The 17801-nt window shown below is 38.9% G+C and overlaps 1 protein-coding gene across 1 annotated transcript in view; it reads left to right on the top strand.

Annotated features, from left to right (window-relative positions):
• Positions 1-1802: 1802 nt before the first annotated feature.
• Positions 1803-17801, top strand: part of LOC140244623 (uncharacterized) — a 35835-nt gene continuing 19836 nt past the window's right edge. Inside the window, exons 1-9 of the mRNA XM_072324243.1 lie at positions 1803-2070; positions 2728-2833; positions 3491-3581; positions 4638-4756; positions 5161-5383; positions 5703-5894; positions 6442-6642; positions 8133-8228; positions 17338-17418. Coding sequence (XP_072180344.1) covers positions 1812-2070; positions 2728-2833; positions 3491-3581; positions 4638-4756; positions 5161-5383; positions 5703-5894; positions 6442-6642; positions 8133-8228; positions 17338-17418 — 1368 coding nt within the window. The 5' untranslated portion in view covers positions 1803-1811. The remainder of the gene's footprint in view (positions 2071-2727; positions 2834-3490; positions 3582-4637; positions 4757-5160; positions 5384-5702; positions 5895-6441; positions 6643-8132; positions 8229-17337; positions 17419-17801) is intronic.

Genomic DNA, 17801 nt, shown 5'->3' with positions numbered 1-17801 from the left:
CAGTGCACTTCCGGGATGGAAATCATGTGATGCCCGAAAGGCATCCAATGCACTCTTTACCGTATCAATTTGTAACCCTTCGTTTCTTTTGGAGGTTGAAGTTTAACTGAAACTGTTTTGTGTCTCTCATGATCTCATGAGTCATGTTATTGTATGTGGCGTGGAATTACCTCCATGCATGGATAAACGATATTTAGCGACCAATCGGAAATGTAAACAAAGCGATGTCCGATGAGCCATCATCAACGCCGCACGGGGGGCTGTGCGGCATGCATACGTCATTACAGATTACGGAAGGTGTAACGTTATATAGACTCTATTTTGGGTCGTGAACGTTAATACTTTGTATTAAAAGAACATCGCTGAAAACGACGGGTGCACTGTAAGTCACTCCCCCGCATACTCTTCCTCTGCAGATACAAATTTGTAAGTGTTATCATTTTTTATTGCATTCTGACTTCTAAGGAAAGTGGGGAAGGAAGCTTTTGTAGTGTACACGGTTACCCACCCATGCCTTGACCCACGGCCTGCGCCACACCACAGCTGCTGTGCGTGCACGCGCACAGCCACTGATCTCCTGAGGCGATCAGTGTGCACAGCTGCCGAACGGGCAGCGCGCGGGTGGGGAATCCCACATCAGTGTGCAATGATCATGGAGCGATTAGCTACTCACTATGTCATCGGTGCACACATCACATTTGGCAAGTGCTTGGTCGATGGTAGTTCATCCGGCCGGAGTAGCAAACGGTAGCAAACTAGTTTGAGTGATGTGTGTGAGTGATTGAGTGACGAGGGGCACATAAAGCAGATGCTTTACGTCTCTACACCCAGGTAAACCCAAGTAAGTTGAAATATTGTTTACTTTTGACACTCCCATGACTGAGTCCATCATGGCTTAATTGCTTTGATATTAGAAGAAATTTTGTGAGAGAAGCGGGCAAGTGCTGTGGTTTTCTGGGGCACTGGAGGAAGAGAAAGGGGATTGAGGAATTATTTTTCATTTCACTCTTAACTTAAGACTTGCCTTTGATTGCTTGTTTGTCTGGTGATGCACTTGATCTCAGAGACCATATTGACTTTTTTTTATTCCTTAAAAAACAGCAACAACAAACCTATGAGAATACAGAACAGAAGAGAAGATCAGTTTTAGATAAACCTAGCTAGAAGGTATAGACCTAGGTAGAATGAATACTCTGTATAAGTACTATAACTAAGCATGCTTTGAGAATGATTAATCACTCCTATCACTCCATCAGAAAGTGGGGGGGGGGGGGAGATTGAGGAACTGAGAAAACAAATTATAGTGCATGTTTCTACTTTACACCTTTTGCTCCCTCGCATATCACTGAAATTTTTTTTCTTCATTATCATTGCCTCAAATATTTACTACGTGTACCTGAGCAGTGCAGTGATACTGGGTAATGCGAGGGAACTTGCAAAATGTGATAAGCTGGGAAGTCATGTATTATAAAGTCACACAGATCAGGTTGTATGGGGACTGCCTTACGATCAATGCCAAATGGAAGTTTGCATGGAATCTCCAAGTAAGAATTCAAAAGTTTTGATAAAATAATAAAAATATTTTAAAGGATGATTTTGAAGCACAGTCATACAATGAAAATGTGAAAATAGCTCTTGTCTTAATAATGTCCAGATTTCTATCCATTTCTCTGTATATTTGGGGGGTGTTACTTTTTAGAAATTCATTCAAAAATTTTGAACAAAAGGTGGAAATTCACGTTTTATTTATTTATTATTTTTTTTATTCACTTTCTTGCACCACAGAAAATGATACATGACTACGAACCATCATGACAGACTTAAAGGGCTCAGAGAACCAGGCTGGCATTTTGAAGTCCGGTGCCACGCCATCTGCGCCTTCTGGCGGGGCTGGCAATGCAACGCCCAATGGCAAGAGGGTGTGGCAGCTGTTTGGGATGCGCAGGGGTCAAGATGGACAGTCCAGTCTGAAGCCTGAGGACAGGCAGGAATGGAAGCAAGTTCAGAAGGACCTACTCAAATTTGAGCAGAATCAAGACCAGGGGGCTCAATTGCTGGAAGTTGGCTCTGGTACGTTATTCTTAATCTGGTGTATGCCACATAGTCTCTATACCAAGAGCATAACATTTCATGGAATGAGACTGAAGCTTGTTTCCTAGGACAATTCAGTTGAAAGAAATTCTTGATCAAGAACCACAGCAACAGTACGAGATATGAGTGACAAATAAAGCTTCAAATTGATCACATATTTCAATTAAAAAATTTGTTGAGGTATACCAGAGGTCTTGCTTTACATGGATGCATACATACGTGCAAGATCATGAGTTTTCAAAAGCATGTTTGTCAAAAATGACCCCCCAAAAAAAATCATGAGAAATGCAGTTTTTGTAAACTCTCAAAATTTGTTGGAGAAAATGAGAATAGTGTGCCACCTCAGGCTTTCATTTTAGATTTGAAAAGATAAAAAAATAATACTGTGTGTTGTTTTTCAGGGGTGTAAAGCAAACCCAACTTCAAAACGAGAGTGTACCTGCCATTTGAAATCTCCTTGTCTTGTTTGCCAGTTTAATGTGGGTGGTTATGTAAAACAAATTGTGAACACAAGTAAATGGCTTGAGATAGCTGCTCTGCTGTATTTGTGTGGTAATATGTTAAGCTTTGATGATTATAATGATTGATTGTCATTTCCAAATCCTTTACATGTTTTAATATTCAATTCACCCCCAGCCATAATTACTACATCTCACTGGGTGAAGAATTCAGATCGCAGCCACTGCCACAACAAATCATGCAAGCGCCCTCTGTGGGCGATGTCAAAGCATCATTGTCGAAAGTGAGTAGTTTACTATGGTAGTTGATTTGAAGTTGAGTTTATTTCACTCATTCTAAAATACATCAAGATACAAAGACACAGATGCAACTATGAACATAAAGAACATACAGGGGCGGATCCAGGGAGGACAGCAACCGGCGCACGCCCCCCTTTTTTTTTTGTTAAAACAAAAGAAATAAAAAGAAAAAATGGGGGAGGGGTGCGTGCGCCCCCCTTTATTTTTGTAAACACGCCCCCTCTTTACGGAATTCCTGGATCCGCCCCTGACATATTTAATGTGAGTGGAGATCAACAAAAAGAACTAAATGTGATTTGACACAAATTTCAAATCTCTCTCTTGATTCATGTTTCAGTTAGAGCGCAAAATTAGAATGAGACCGATTAGAGAATGACTAAGAGAAGATGGAGGAAGACCACCAAGAGAATAGAAAGAAGAGAGAGAGAGTAAAAAAAAGAAGAAATTGTAACAACAGGCTTTTGGAGAAATTTGATTGTTTGAAAGATTCAATGAGGATTCAAACTGCTCTTCAGTTTCACAGGGTTCATTGAATCTAAATTTTTATCAATTATGAATTTTTAAAGAAATGGGTGATTATTTGCTCTGTAAAATTGCTCAGATGTTATTATCAACCCTTTATAATGTTTTTTTTCCAATAGATGCGGAGAGATATTTTGTGCCAAGTGCCTGCAGTACTACAGAAGATTGTCCCCAAATGCGGCTTATGACCCTAGTGGTTTGAGATACAAGGTAAGTGAGAACTTTGCAAACTTTAAAGAATCCACTGACACAGTGGACATCTGCACTTGAGTGTGAAGTTAGTGCATCTTTACACCTAGTTCACTCCGTCCGAACAGGGTACATGGCAAAGGAGACCTCATTCTAAGTGTGTAGATTTTATCATATAGCCTTAACCTGTTCCTTCTGCAATTCTATGAGAGCCTTCAATGCCCCCAAACGAGATACTTTTTGCTGATCGACGGAGAATGGACAGATTCACTTGTGCAAAATACATGTATCCCCTTTCCATGGTCAACTACATGTGTCATCAAACAATGGAAATACACTATGGATCTTTTGAATGGAAATTGTAGGCTTCAAAATTTTATGACCGGGTTGTAAAATGTGTGTTTGTGTGTGTTTTGTGTGCACTGTCCATGTTTTACTGCTTTGTTTTATGCTGTTTTCAATTATACCTGTGATAAACATACTGCATTTTACACTAAAAGAGAAAACTTTAACAACATCACCAAGCACATCTGAGTGTTGTTCTTTCCATGTATTAAACAACTTCAGTGAACATGATCCAAATTTAAAGGGAAAGTCAATATGATGCTCATATGAAAACAGAAGAAAAGAGAAATATTTGGGCACAAACAGAACTTACCTTCGAATGCAGAAATGCATAATGTATTACTCTTATCATATACCAAGAACATTTTTGAAGAAAATATTTATCAGGAGAAAGTATTAAAATATGGTGAATTTCTGTGTACAAATCAAAATGAATGGAGAGCTTCTCACCAACTAGGTCATGCAGAGTTCCCAATTTATCTTACTCTCTACACCTAAAAATTTAACAGTTTAAAACCCTGTTTACGTGTCTGATTTTTTTTCCCCCAAAATTTTCATTGACTTACTGCTGCAATTTTTCTGTTTTCATACAAAGGAACATAAATTCAGGATGGGCTTTCCCTTTAAGTGCTGTCTGACAATTGGAAACCAGTGTACCTGACGTAGGTGTTTTGTGAGGATACTACGTATGTGATTCAAGCTAATTGATTCTTTTGTTTGTTTGTTCCTCAGGTGTGTGAAGCGTGCTTCTCTTCAAAGCAACAAGGCATCGGTGTCACTCGGAGATGGACCGATTATTTGGATCATTACAGGAAAGAAATTCACAAAAAGGATGAGACCGAGTTGACGAGGTAAAGTACGCCTGTCGAGAAGAAATCTGATTTCCTTTTATGTGTCTCACATAATTTTTGAAAACTTACCTTTTTTCTGATGTATAAGGTGGAAGTTATGTAAAGCACAGAGAAAGTCTTTTAGTTAGGTTATAATGCCCTACATATGTGTGTAACTTATGCAAATTATTATTACCATCATCATTATTGTTCAAGGTTTATTGATGGTACCAGGCTGATGGTAACAAATCAAAATCACTTCATCTGATATTTTATGAGATAATAATTCATGAGAAATTCATAACTCCATTTTGAATTAGCTACAGTGCATAGTATAGATTGTGTGTGAGAATGAAGGACAACCAGATTTAACTCGTGCCATATTTATGCAAGAGATATGAATAATTTTTCTTTCGGAACCAAAGGGCGGCTATTCTGCGAACGTGCAAGAATCTCACTACAGGTTTCCAGACAAACAGTGTTCCCGGTACGCCTACTCCAAGCACCCCACAGACCACACCCTCCACCAACGGATCTCAAACTAATGGGAAAGCGGGCGTGGGGAACCCCCTCAAGTTCTTCAAGAGGAACGTGTCAAAGGTTGTAAAGTGGAGTGTACCGGACTGGCAGAAATCTCCCAATTGGGTGGTAAGTGGGCTTTCATTTCACTTGTTCTTTTGGTAAATATACTGTAAAATCAGAAACATATGCAGCATGAAACTTTCGTGAATGGGAGCTGACAGCCTTTTTTGCGGCATTAACCTTTCGGGAATTGCTTCTAGCATTTAATGCTTTGTGTAGAAAGTTTAGATATCTGATAAGTTTCATGCCCATGAAAATTTCTGGTTTTACAGTAGTGGGAACTTTGATGTACATGTACTTGCAATGTTTGTTGTGTGTATGTATGTACAGCTGTATGTTAATGTATTATATATTACATACTGTTTGTTTTGATCATGTTGATTAGAATGAAGGCACTAAATGCCAGTGTTGTGACCGTCCCTATGGATACCTGGAGACCCAGCACAACTGTCGTATCTGCGGTAAGCTAGTCTGCAAGGCCCAGTCATCCAAGGACCTCCTGGTGTACACGCCGGACAAGTCTGACCGAGCGGAGCTGGGCTCAGAGGCGAGATGGGCCATCATTTGTGTCATTGGGGTATGGAAGGCTGTTTATCTTAAGTTTTTCTTCTTATTCCTGCTCATGAAAGATATCTCATTTTTACATCATCTTCTTTTATTAAGGAAGGGTATATATTTTCTCATTATGAACACTTCAATAACTTTTCTTGTTCTTACTTTTGCTGCTCTGTAAATGTGACCTTATTAGCTGGTGTAGAAATGATAAGAAAGACCTGTCATATATTACCAAGAGTTGATTTTCACTTCCGCGGTCATTAGTGGGAGAACACAATGTCTTGAAGTTTCTTTCTGATATGATATTCTGTTGTAATAGCATACTTGCCAACTTTCCCTATTTTTGGCAATTGAAATGCTATTTTTTGACTTTTTTTTCAATTTTGCCTCAATTTCTTTTTTTTTGTCTTGATTTTTTTTTTCTTCAAAATTTGTATGTAGTAATGTAAAGAAAATTCAAGAATGTCCCTACTTCTTAAGATAATACTTCAAAATTGTCCCTATATCTTAGTTTTAAGGTTGGCCAGTGTCTAATAGCATCATGAGCAGTAGTCTGCTTGTTTTCACAGTGTCCAGAAGTTGAGCCAGACCATTCGCTGCTCCTCAGGGTGTGCAAAACCTGCAAGGGCCAGCTGGAGGCGATTCAGGTGGAGGAGCAGCGAAAACTGGAGGAGGAGGGTGCAGCCGTCTACTTGTGCTGGCAGGGGCTGGTGGGGATCCACGCCAACATTCTCACCATCCAGGCCAAGATTGACGGCAGCATGCCAGAGGTAGGTGCCTGTCCTGTAGTCATGGTAGTCCAGAGCATTGTGCAGTGTGCATTCAGTGTAGGAGGTACAAGGTTCAATTTCTACTGTGACATCTGTGTCCTTGGACATGACGACATTATCCACAATGCCCCTCTTTACCCATGTAGTTTTTCAGATAGTTAGTAGAAGATTGAATATACATGTCGTGGGATATTTTAAAGCTGTTATGGACTAGTTAAAAGTTACTGGTAGTTTGAAAAGAAAGAATAAAATTCAATGGGCACAACAGTGAAAATTTGATCAGAATCAGTTAAGAATTAGAGAAGTTATAAAATTTTGAGGTTCAGCTAATATTCATTGAACAGTCAGTCTGAATATGCAAATGAGGGAGTTGATGATGTCATCACCTCACATTTTGCCTTGTAGCTCATATACAAGTCATGAAATTTCCAGGTTTTTGTCATTTGAAACGCAGTTATGCACCAGTCTTTTGTACACAATGGAAAATTGTGAGAGGTGACATCATGAGCTCAGTGACATTTATTTGCATACAGTGCACTCCTGTTATAACGAAATGCTCGGGACCAGCAGTTTTCTTTCGTTATAACGAAAACAAGAAAGCCAAGCATATATGATATTCTGTTTGTTGAATACTCGTCATACACTGAAAATAAAACAAATAGTTATTCAATTTCAGATTATTGTATTAAAATAACGCAAGTTCCCCTCGAAACTGCGTGTGACACACCAAGCGAACACACAGTGATGTGACGCATTCGCCCATGCAGTTACACACCTATAAATGCTTGTTCTGCTACATATTTTCGAAAGCGATCCTCAGTTTGTTATAATGGAGCACATTTATTTTGTTTTTATTTGTCAGTGGTGTTCGGAAAAGACTTCGTTATAACGAAAATTTCGTTATAACCGTGTTCGTTATAAGCGAATTTTGTAACATAGACTTTAATGGCGATAATTTTGGGACCAGAAGTTTTACTTCGTTATAACGAAATTTAGTTATAACCTTATTCGTTGTAACCGGAGTGCACTGTATTTATATCAACTGTTTTAGAAATTTTCCACTAAAACTGTCATGCCCCCCCCCCCCCACCATCACCTTTGTTTTAAGAAAAATAGAAAAAATATGACAGTAAGAAAAAAATAAACAGTTGAAAGAAAAAAAGGGCTAATAATCGCCTTCAATTGATACATATGTTGATTCTCTGTATTCTTGTAGACTATCAAATGCTGAGCAAATTACAAATATTTGTAGAATGTTGTGTACACAAAGACTGCAAAAATACCTTTTTGGCAATTCAATTACAATATTCCATTCTCTACCCGCTTTAAACCTCACTTGAGCAAGTTTGTCCATAATGCCCATATTGATGTGATAGCGTGATATTATTCTCGATCTATAAATTTTGCAATTCTTTTCTGTCAGAATACCCCTATGTCTGCTTTTCTGAACAGGACAAAATTCTCTGAGCAATTTCTGTATTTGTTTACAGTTTCAGAAGTTGATTGATGGGCTTGAAATCCAGGCCGGAGCCCCTAAAAGTTTGCCGCCAAATCGGAACAACATGCAACTTCTAGCAAAGCATCAGGTATTTTGATTCATTTTCTTGTTTCCTGTACTCCTCAAATTTGTTCCTGTGTGATGACAATTATGATTTTATCGGAAAAGGAAAAGAAATACTGTAAAAGTGGAAATTTTCGTGGTGTTGAAATTTTCGCGCATTTCGCGCAACCAGAAAGTAGCGCGAAAATAAAAACACGGGAATATTTTTGCTTGTCATACGTTCCTGTGCGTGATGTCTTGATTCCGCTGAATTAAAAACATGCGAAACTCTTCTGACCCGGCCTAGCGCGAAAAATTAGTCGCGCGAAAATATCCACTTTTACAGTATGCAGCATTCAAAATTCTACAAAATGGTAGTGTATTGATGTCATACGATGACACAGCAAGTGATAGGGAAATGTAGTGGAACTTTCATGAGAGTAAACTTTTTGATAGTAGGCTTTGTAAATAAACATGTGATCATGACATTACATGAAACGGATAAGGAATATGCAGCAATCAAAACTCTACAATGGTAACTAGTGTATTGATATCATGCGGTAACACAGCAACTGAAAGTAGAACTTGATGGATCCGTCATGAGAGTAAACTTTTTTTTTTTTTTTGATAATAGACTTTTTAATGAACATGTGATCATGACTTAACAAGAAAACTAAAAGAAATATGCATAAAAAAACAAACAAACAACTGCTGTGGTAGTGTATTGATATCATGCGGTAGCACAGCAACTGAAAGTGGTACATGATGGGTCTGTCATGAGAGTAAGGGTTTTTTGATAGTAGACTTTTTAATGAACATGTGATCATGACTTTACATGAAAAGAAAAAGAAATATTCAGAAAAAAAAAAAATCTGCTGTGGTAGTGTATTAACTCTTTATGTGCCACTGTGGAAACCCCCTGTGTGCCACATTATTCTGTGACACCAACGATGCCATGCTTTGAGAAAACATTCTGTATTAAACAAATCTATGTTACTTCTATAGATTTTTGTTCAGCTGGACATATTATAGTAAGTAAAATTGTAGAGAAAATGTCCAATTTTATTATGATGTAACATGTATGACAAATTTAAGATTGTTTTTCTTTCAAATGACTCACATAGCTAAATTACTCTAAAGGCATGACTATTGTACACAAAACAGTGACAGAAACTTAGAATTCACACCTAAATCCAGTAGGGGACACCGCTTGTTAGTTAATCACTACATAAAATGCAAGCTTTATGTGAGAGGAAAGAAAGCGGGAGAAACGCTTTCATTGGACTGCGGCATTTGGCGATTTATCGATCGGTTTGGGCGGGACTGTGCGTTTGAGCAGAATATGCGAAGTTGGCATGCCGTCGTCTGAGTCGGACATGCGAACGTGGCACATGAAGAGTTAATATCATGCGGTAACACAGCAACTGAAAGTAGAACATGATGGGTCCGCCATGACAGTAAACGTTTTTATGCCTCCGCCACGAAGTGGTGCCGGAGGCATTATGTTTTCGGGTTGTCCGTCCGTCCGTCCTTCCGTCCGTCCGTCCGTCCGTCCGTCCGTAATGAATTTTGTGGACAAGGTAACTATCGAAACCTGTTAAGGTATCCTAATGAAACTTGGCATGTATGTGTATTAGGGGGTGAAGTTGTGCCTATCAACTTTTGGGTGCACATGCTCAAGGTCAAAGGTCAAAAGGTCAAGGTCAAATACATAAATTTCACTATTTCCACCATATCTATTGAATGCCTGAAGGTATTTTCTTGAAACTTAGTGTATACATGTTTTACCCAATTAAGATTCTCTGGTGAAAGTTTGGGTCATGAGGTCAAAGGTCAAAGGTCAAAAGGTCAGGGTCAAATACATAAAATTTCACTATTTCCACCATATCTATTGAATGCCTGAAGAGATTTTCTTGAAACTTAGTGTATACATGTATTACCCAATTAATATTCTCTGGTGAAAGTTTGGGTCATGAGGTCGAAGGTCAAAGGTCAAAAGGTCAAGTAAAAATATTAAAACTTCTTTTTTTTCTCCGTACCTTGGAAAATTGTTCAAGGTATCTTCATGGAACATAGTATATACATTTACTGACTGGAAGTGATTATCTAGAGAATGTAGGGTTCATGGGGTCAAAGGTCAGGGGTCAAAGGTCAAGTGCAAGACTTCAAAATTTTACTATTACCCTCATATTTATGCAATGCCAGCAGGGTTATTTTTTTACACTTGGTGTATGCGTGTGTAACCTAATAGAAATTCTCTGGAAAGTTTTTTTTTTTCTCTCTTTTTGCCTCAAAGGTCAAAAGGTCAAAGATCAAGTGAAAATGCTGAACTAACTTTTTCCTCCATATCTCGGAAGTGGCTCAAGTTACCTTGAAACTTAGTACATATTGTGCATGTTCTACCTGAAAGTAATTATCTTATGAATTTTAGGGTCAAGAGCCAGATGAAAATGGTAACAATTTACTATTCAATTCAGAAATTGCACTTTTTCTCCACACCTGTACCTTGAAAATTACTCAATGCCTAAATGTATGAATGGGTCAAAGTCAAGTTAAAGTCCTTAAATCCCTAGATACATGCTCTCCTATTCATCCAATTAAACCTACGTCAAGGAAGGTGAACATTCAACACATTTGTGACAAACTTGTCATTCCAATATTTTTGCCAATTTTGTGAAAATGTAATCACACAGTGTCCACATGTACTATCTAGACCTACTGGGAAAATCATGCATTATGGCGGAGGCATACCAGTCGCCAAAGCGACATTTCTAGTTTGATAGTAGACTTTAAGAAAAGGAGGAGAAATATGCAGCAAAAACAAAGAAGTCTGCAATGATTGGCAATGGCGCTGTCCTAGCTGCGCCAGTCGAGGGAAGCTGTCCTCCTTTTTTGTCATTTGTCAGTGTATACGTCAGTCTTGTGTGTCTTTTACGTTGGAATCCGAGGAAACATATTCCAAGGACGCTGTTGGTTCGTATTGCAGTTTGAATATTGAGTTCATTTTGTGACTATGGAGGTGAAAATGTTGACGTTTCTGTTCGAGCTTGCTGTGGTTCTGTATGTCCATGCATTGATATTCTCGTGCGCCACGCTTCGGCCGTTCACCTTGCAAAAGACCCGCTTGATACCGGTACCTCCGTGTGATATTCCAAAGCCAAAGTCAAGTGCGGTTCTCACACAATACACCGCATCTGAACTGCACGCATTACGTAATCAAACAAACGTTGCATTACTCGTACCTGGAGATGTGAAAGCCAGAATCAAGCATCTTGGCATACAAAAACATCGCGGTCGCCGAGGGGGTCGCCATATTCGGCGACCTATATCTGTCACTGCTTCTCACCAACGTCACGAAAGCAAAGTGTTTTCTCCCCCGAGGAAATCTGCTCTTCTTCCAATAAGAACAGAGAAAAGTTCCGTTGTGCTTCCCTCATTTCATCTGTGTAATGCACGTTCTTTGAATAATAAACTAGATGAATTATCCGTTTTGATTCGCGATTTTGATGTTGACATAAGCGTCGTTACGGAGACATGGTTTACTAAAGACCAACCTGAGTCGAGTTATGCAGTGAATGGTTACCGAGTTTTCACTAAATCACGTCAAGAACGTAAAGGTGGAGGAGTAGCGGTATACGCTAAACCGGACCTCAATCCTACTGTCCCTGAATTTCTCCCAGACCCAAATCATCATGAGGTGCTCTGGATTCATCTTAGACCGAACCGCTTGCCCCGCGCTGTCAGTTCTCTATTTGTTGCAGCTGTATATTCCCCGCCCGCAAATCAACATGAAGAAGAACTGATTGATTACCTTACTACATCCATTGATTTGATTAAGACCAGACATGTGTACGCTGGAATAGTTTTACTGGGCGATTTAAACCATCTAAACACTGTACCGATCTGCGAGGGCAGCGAAATGTTTCAGGTGGTGAATAAACCAACAAGACAAGGAGCCATTTTGGATAAGATTATCACCAATGTCCGAATGTTTTATAATGAACCTCAGATATCTTCACCAATCGGTTCCTCGGACCACCGGACAGTGCTATGGCTTCCCAAAGAACCCGCTCATATCGCGCATAACTCTCGATTTCGGAAGCGCATGGTTAGGCCAATGAGAGACTCGGATATTCGGCGCTTTGGTCAGTGGGTCGTACAACATGATTGGCCAGAAATTTCGGAGACACAAAATGTCCAGTCCATGTGTGACGCGTTCTACAGTACTCTAAGTGAAAGGATTGATTATTTTTTCCCCACCAAAACAATAAAACTACACTCTTCTGATAGACCATGGATAACTCCATATATCAAAGCTCTGATTCATCAAAGGCAAGCAGCTTTCATTCGCGGCGAAAGTGTTAGGTGGAAAGCTCTCCGAAATAAAGTGCAACGTGAAATAAAAGCTCAAAAGGAAAAATTTTATGTTGAGCGAGTAAGAAAACTGAAGAAAGAGAACCCATCCCGTTGGTACCAGAATTTAAAGATCATGACTGGAAATAGAAACGCTTCAGTTTTCAGTGTCGAAGCTGAGGGAGTTGAATCTACTGATATTGAGGGTGTTGCCGCTGCAATAAATGATTTCTTTGTAAATGTTAATATAGACATCCCTGAAATCAACACCAAAGCATTGCCATCGTTCTTGCCTTCCCCCACACCGCCCATCACCGTTCAACCTTGGGAAGTGTGTAAACAGCTTTTGAAATTAAAAGTAGGGAAAGCAAGCGGGCCAGATGGAATTTCTGCTCGTATAATCAGAGAGTTTGCAGTTGAATTTGCCGAGCCGCTGTGTAAAATTCTCAACGCGTCTTACCATGCTGATGTTGTCCCTGTGCAGTGGAAAAATGCCGTTATAGCCCCCATCCCCAAAGTACCAGGATCCCGTAGCATTGAGAATTTACGACCCATCTCACTAACTGACCATTTCGCGAAGGTGTCCGAATTCTTCATATCAAAGGCCCTCCTCGCTGATATCAACGGAAATTTAGACATGAAACAATACGGCAGTCGTCCCTCTCTTTCAACAGTCCACTACATGGTAGATCTTATCAATTACCTCGTCAAAAACGCTGAAGTGCCCCGCAATGTTTCAACGGTAGTTTGCACGGACTTTTCAAAAGGTTTTGATCGGGTTAATCATACTATTGCTGTTCAAAAACTTGTCTCCCTTGGCGCCCGTCCGTCTATCATCCCGTGGATATGCGACTTTTTGACAAATCGCATGAGCTGTGTACGTTACCAAGGGACGCTCTCATCTTGGCAACGTATGAAAGCAGGTGTGCCACAAGGAACGCGGTTGGGACCGTTGATTTTTTTATCACTTGTTGATGACGCCCTCCGCGACCAACCTGTTATGCGATGGAAATATGTAGATGATATGTCAGTTGCCGACAGCCACAAGGCTCCGACCGAAATTAGTAGGGATTTGCTGGATTCTCTACAAATCCTCGAAAATTGGTGTGATGACAATTATGTCAAATTGAATCCGAAGAAATGTTCTGTACTCCAAATTTCTTTCTCAAAAGTACATGTTCCCGAACCAAATGTTTCTTTGTGTGGCCAAAAACTCAGTAATGTGAAACACATAAAAATTCTTGGTGTTGTTGTCCAGGATGATTTAAAATGGGATTCTCAAGTAGCCTCTATGGTTTCCCGAGCCAATCAACGTTTGTTTATGTTGCGAACTCTCAAGACCTTTAATGTTGCAAGGAAAGATTTGTTAACTGTTTATGCAATTTTTGTTCGACCTTTGCTTGAATATGCCTGCCCTGTCTGGCACAGTGCTTTAACTCAGTCTCAACGAAATAAAATAGAGAAAGTACAAAAACGTTCACTCCGAATAATTCTGTCGTATAATTATCTCTATTATTCCCAAGCATTAGAACTCGCAGGACTTCAGTCACTTGCGGAAAGACGTCAGTACCTGTGTCTAGAGTTTGCCCGGAAGGTTTTCAAATCAAATATGTCAAATCAATGGTTTTTGCCTGCAAATCTATCGAGGAGTCTAAGAAACAATCGACTGTGTTTTGAACCAAAGTGTAAAACTGACCGCTATCGAAACAGCTGTGTCCCATACCTCACGAGATTGTTGAATATGCACGGTGTATGATTGAATAATTTGTTGTTTATGATGTAATTATTATGTTGTTTGTTCGTCGTCGTCGTCGTTGCAGCATACTCTTGTCAGAGCGTAGCTTCCCACACGGCAGCATGATACAAACATCTGTTTTGAGCCATTCTAGTTGCTTTCTCCATAGAACCAAATGTCTCCCTCACCGTTCTGTCCCATCCTATTTGGGTCTTCCTCTACTACGCTTTCCAGGAAATTGGACCATAAGGACTCTCTTTTTCATCCCACTGTGTCTCATAATATGCCCAAAATATCCCAGCTTCTGTTTCTTTACATACTTCAGTAGCCAGTCACTCGGTACATTGAGTACCTTTCTGATGTCTTCATTTGTTCGTCGTTCCACTCACGGGACTCTCAAAATTCTGTGATCACATTTATTTTCAAATGCACAAATTCTTTTCTCATCTGCCTTCCGTAGAACCCAAGCTTCGGATGCGTAGGTTGCAATTGGGAAAATGCAGGCTCTGAGAACTCTGAGTTTTGTCTCCTTGTCTTGTCCTTGCCACAGTTTCCTCATGGCATTCAATGCCTTCAAACCCATAGCTAGTCGGCTTTTAATTTCCCTGCTGTTATCACCATTTTGCTGCATTCTCACCCCAAGATACTTGAAGTTGTCAACCTCCTCCAGTATTGAACCATCAATGCTAACTCAATGCTAATGTTGTTTGCTAATGCTATTTTTTTTTTTTTTAGTTCTTATCAATATCTTATTGCCAGTATATGTTCACGTTAATGCTCATTTTATGAATTTATGCCTTTACAGTTTGATGTTTTTATGTGAATTAGATATATGTTGAGACATAATGTGTTTCGCAGTTATGGGATTAGATTGTACATGGAGTTGTACTGTGGAGGAGATAGTAGGGATTATGAAATAGGTGTTTATATGGGGGAAATAGGTGACATATGGTTATTGTGAGATGAGGTTTTGTGGTATGATATGTAGATTTACAGATTGGGTATGCTGTAAACATTACATCATAACAAAAACACAGGTGATCAGAGTTTGGTATTCACACTCTCTCTTTCAATACCTCACTTGCACTCCCTCCCCCTCTTTCCCTTTTTGGCATTATCACTTGCTTTTTCTGTTATTTTTTTTTTCTTTCTCATACACACCATTACGCCAATACAACATACTGGTGCATTATTAGTCCTACTGATTTCCCACTTTTGTTACCCACCAGTGATCACCCTCTATAGTGTAAGATAGAGATCGCATTTTGCCATTAAATGTACAGGTATCTTATGAGTAGTATACTCACCCTCATGAATTTATATCATACGGTGCTTGTGCAATAAGAAATAATTTATTAGTTTGTGTATTTGTATTGTAAAGTATTCTTTGTTTTGTGTTTTCTGTAATAATTGATATGAGTAATTGGATTTGGGGAATTGACGTTAAGTTCAGTTAAAAATGAATGCAAACACAGTTATTTGAGTATCAAAGTGTTAATGGTTAATGAGGTTTTTTTTTTTTAACAGATGATATGCAAAATATATTTATCGAATTTTTATATTGCATTGAATCAATCATAAGGAAATGTGGTGTATTTGCTATTGTTAAAATGTTTATATAATGTCTGTTGTTTGATGTAATTCATACGTTTTTCATGTGATGCATTATAATTTAGCCTTCGGGCTACTACTTTGCATGTTTGTTTCAATAAACCATTATCAATCAATCGATAGTGTATCAATATCATGTGGTAACACAGCAAGTGAAAGCAAAGCAAGATGAACTCTCCATGAGAGTAAACATTTTTTTGATAGTAGACTTTTAATGAACATGTGATCATGACATTACATGAAAAGGAAAAAAAAAAAATTGTGCAATGGTAGTGTATTGATATAATGCTGTAGCACAGCAACCAAAAGTGAAACAAAGTGAAACCCCCATGAACTTGTAGGGCCGTAGGCATTGACACTGTGCAGCATGTACATTGATATATCATCGCTGGGGTGACAAGTCCCTGTATCTCAAATTTTGGTGTAAATAACTTTTTTTTGGATTAATGAGCAGATGATAAGTTAAGTGATGTCCTGTCCAAATCCTACCCCAGATATGAAACCACCATGGCATGTGAAAGGAAAGGGAATCCCTTTTGATATAGTGCTTGACTGCCATATTTTTTTGCTCTCCCGAATATTTGATATTTCATAGATATGAGGTCTTGTCGCCCTAGCGACAATATAGTATTCAAACTTGCCAAGCAAATTAGTGGTATTTAGTTAATTCACAAAGTGCTGGGTCAATTTAACTGAGCATGGACTTTGTAAAAACAAACAAATCCCTTTATCAATTGCCAAGCACCTGAAGCTAAGGGCAGTCTTTCTGGTTGATTTCTTTTGTCATATCATGTGAAGTGTGTAATATACTTGGGGTGGGGGGGGGGATATATCAAGGTACCCATTATCCTGCTATCACATCAGCCCATGGTCAAAGACTCAGATGAATTTATTCATTGTGCATTTTTTTATGTGGTTGTGTTTGCACAATTTTTAGATGCAAATAATTATTATTAAAAGCACTGCTTACCATTTAGATCAGTTATTTAAAAATGTTCAAGCTCTCACATAAGGAGATATCAATATTTTTCTCAATACCCCCATAACTGTAGATGATTTATTCTAGAAACAATTTCATTATGATTACTGTTCACATTTTATATTTAACAATACTTAACATTGATCATACTAATTAACATCTTTACAATGGTTGTCTCTATCCCTAGCTCACATTTTTGAACTATTTTGAAGAACTAAAGTTCAGTTCTCTGTTAAACTACAAATGGTAAATAATGCCTTTAATTGATGAAAGGCAATGACTATCAGTGCAACCTACATGTATTTTCAAATGTATTAAATTAGTACAACCTTTTAAAAATTATGTTTTAGATATTTTCTTTCAGTGTTTGAATATGAATGTTTATTTTCTTGAAGACGTCTTTAAAGGCTTCTCATTCATGCTGATATTAGAAGTAATCACATCTTTTCCCCACCTCATACTAACTTGTTAACACAGGGCGACCTGGCGGACCATCTGTCTGCATTCGTCGTCACGATTGCACGGCTCAAGCAGCTTCGTCCGCAGACCAAGTCTCAGGTAACCCTAGTCCGGAAGATCATTACGGTAGGTCTGCAGGACCAGGGCCCTGTTTTATAAAGCTATTCGTAAAGTTATGAACGACCTATGAACGACTGGTGATCAGTTCTAATGTGCTATACTTATCAGAATTTCAATAATTCAGCACAAGAACTGATCACCAGTCCTTCTTAAGTCGTTCGTAACTTTACAAACAGCTTTGTGAAACGGGGCCCAGGGCCCCGTTTCATAAAGCTATTCGTAAAGTTATGCATAACTGTACAAACAACTGGAATGTGAAGTGCCAATACGCGTGCCCATTTTGTTTTTATGCCTCCGCCACGAAGTGGTGTTTGAGGCATTGTTTTCGGGTTGTCCGTCCTTCTGTCCGTCCATAATGAACT

The sequence above is a fragment of the Diadema setosum genome, chromosome 21 (assembly GCF_964275005.1).
Source record: "Diadema setosum chromosome 21, eeDiaSeto1, whole genome shotgun sequence".
Classification (NCBI taxonomy): domain Eukaryota; kingdom Metazoa; phylum Echinodermata; class Echinoidea; order Diadematoida; family Diadematidae; genus Diadema; species Diadema setosum.
The sequence above is the reverse complement of the archived record's forward strand: the minus strand, read 5'-3'. Positions and strand labels throughout refer to the sequence as shown.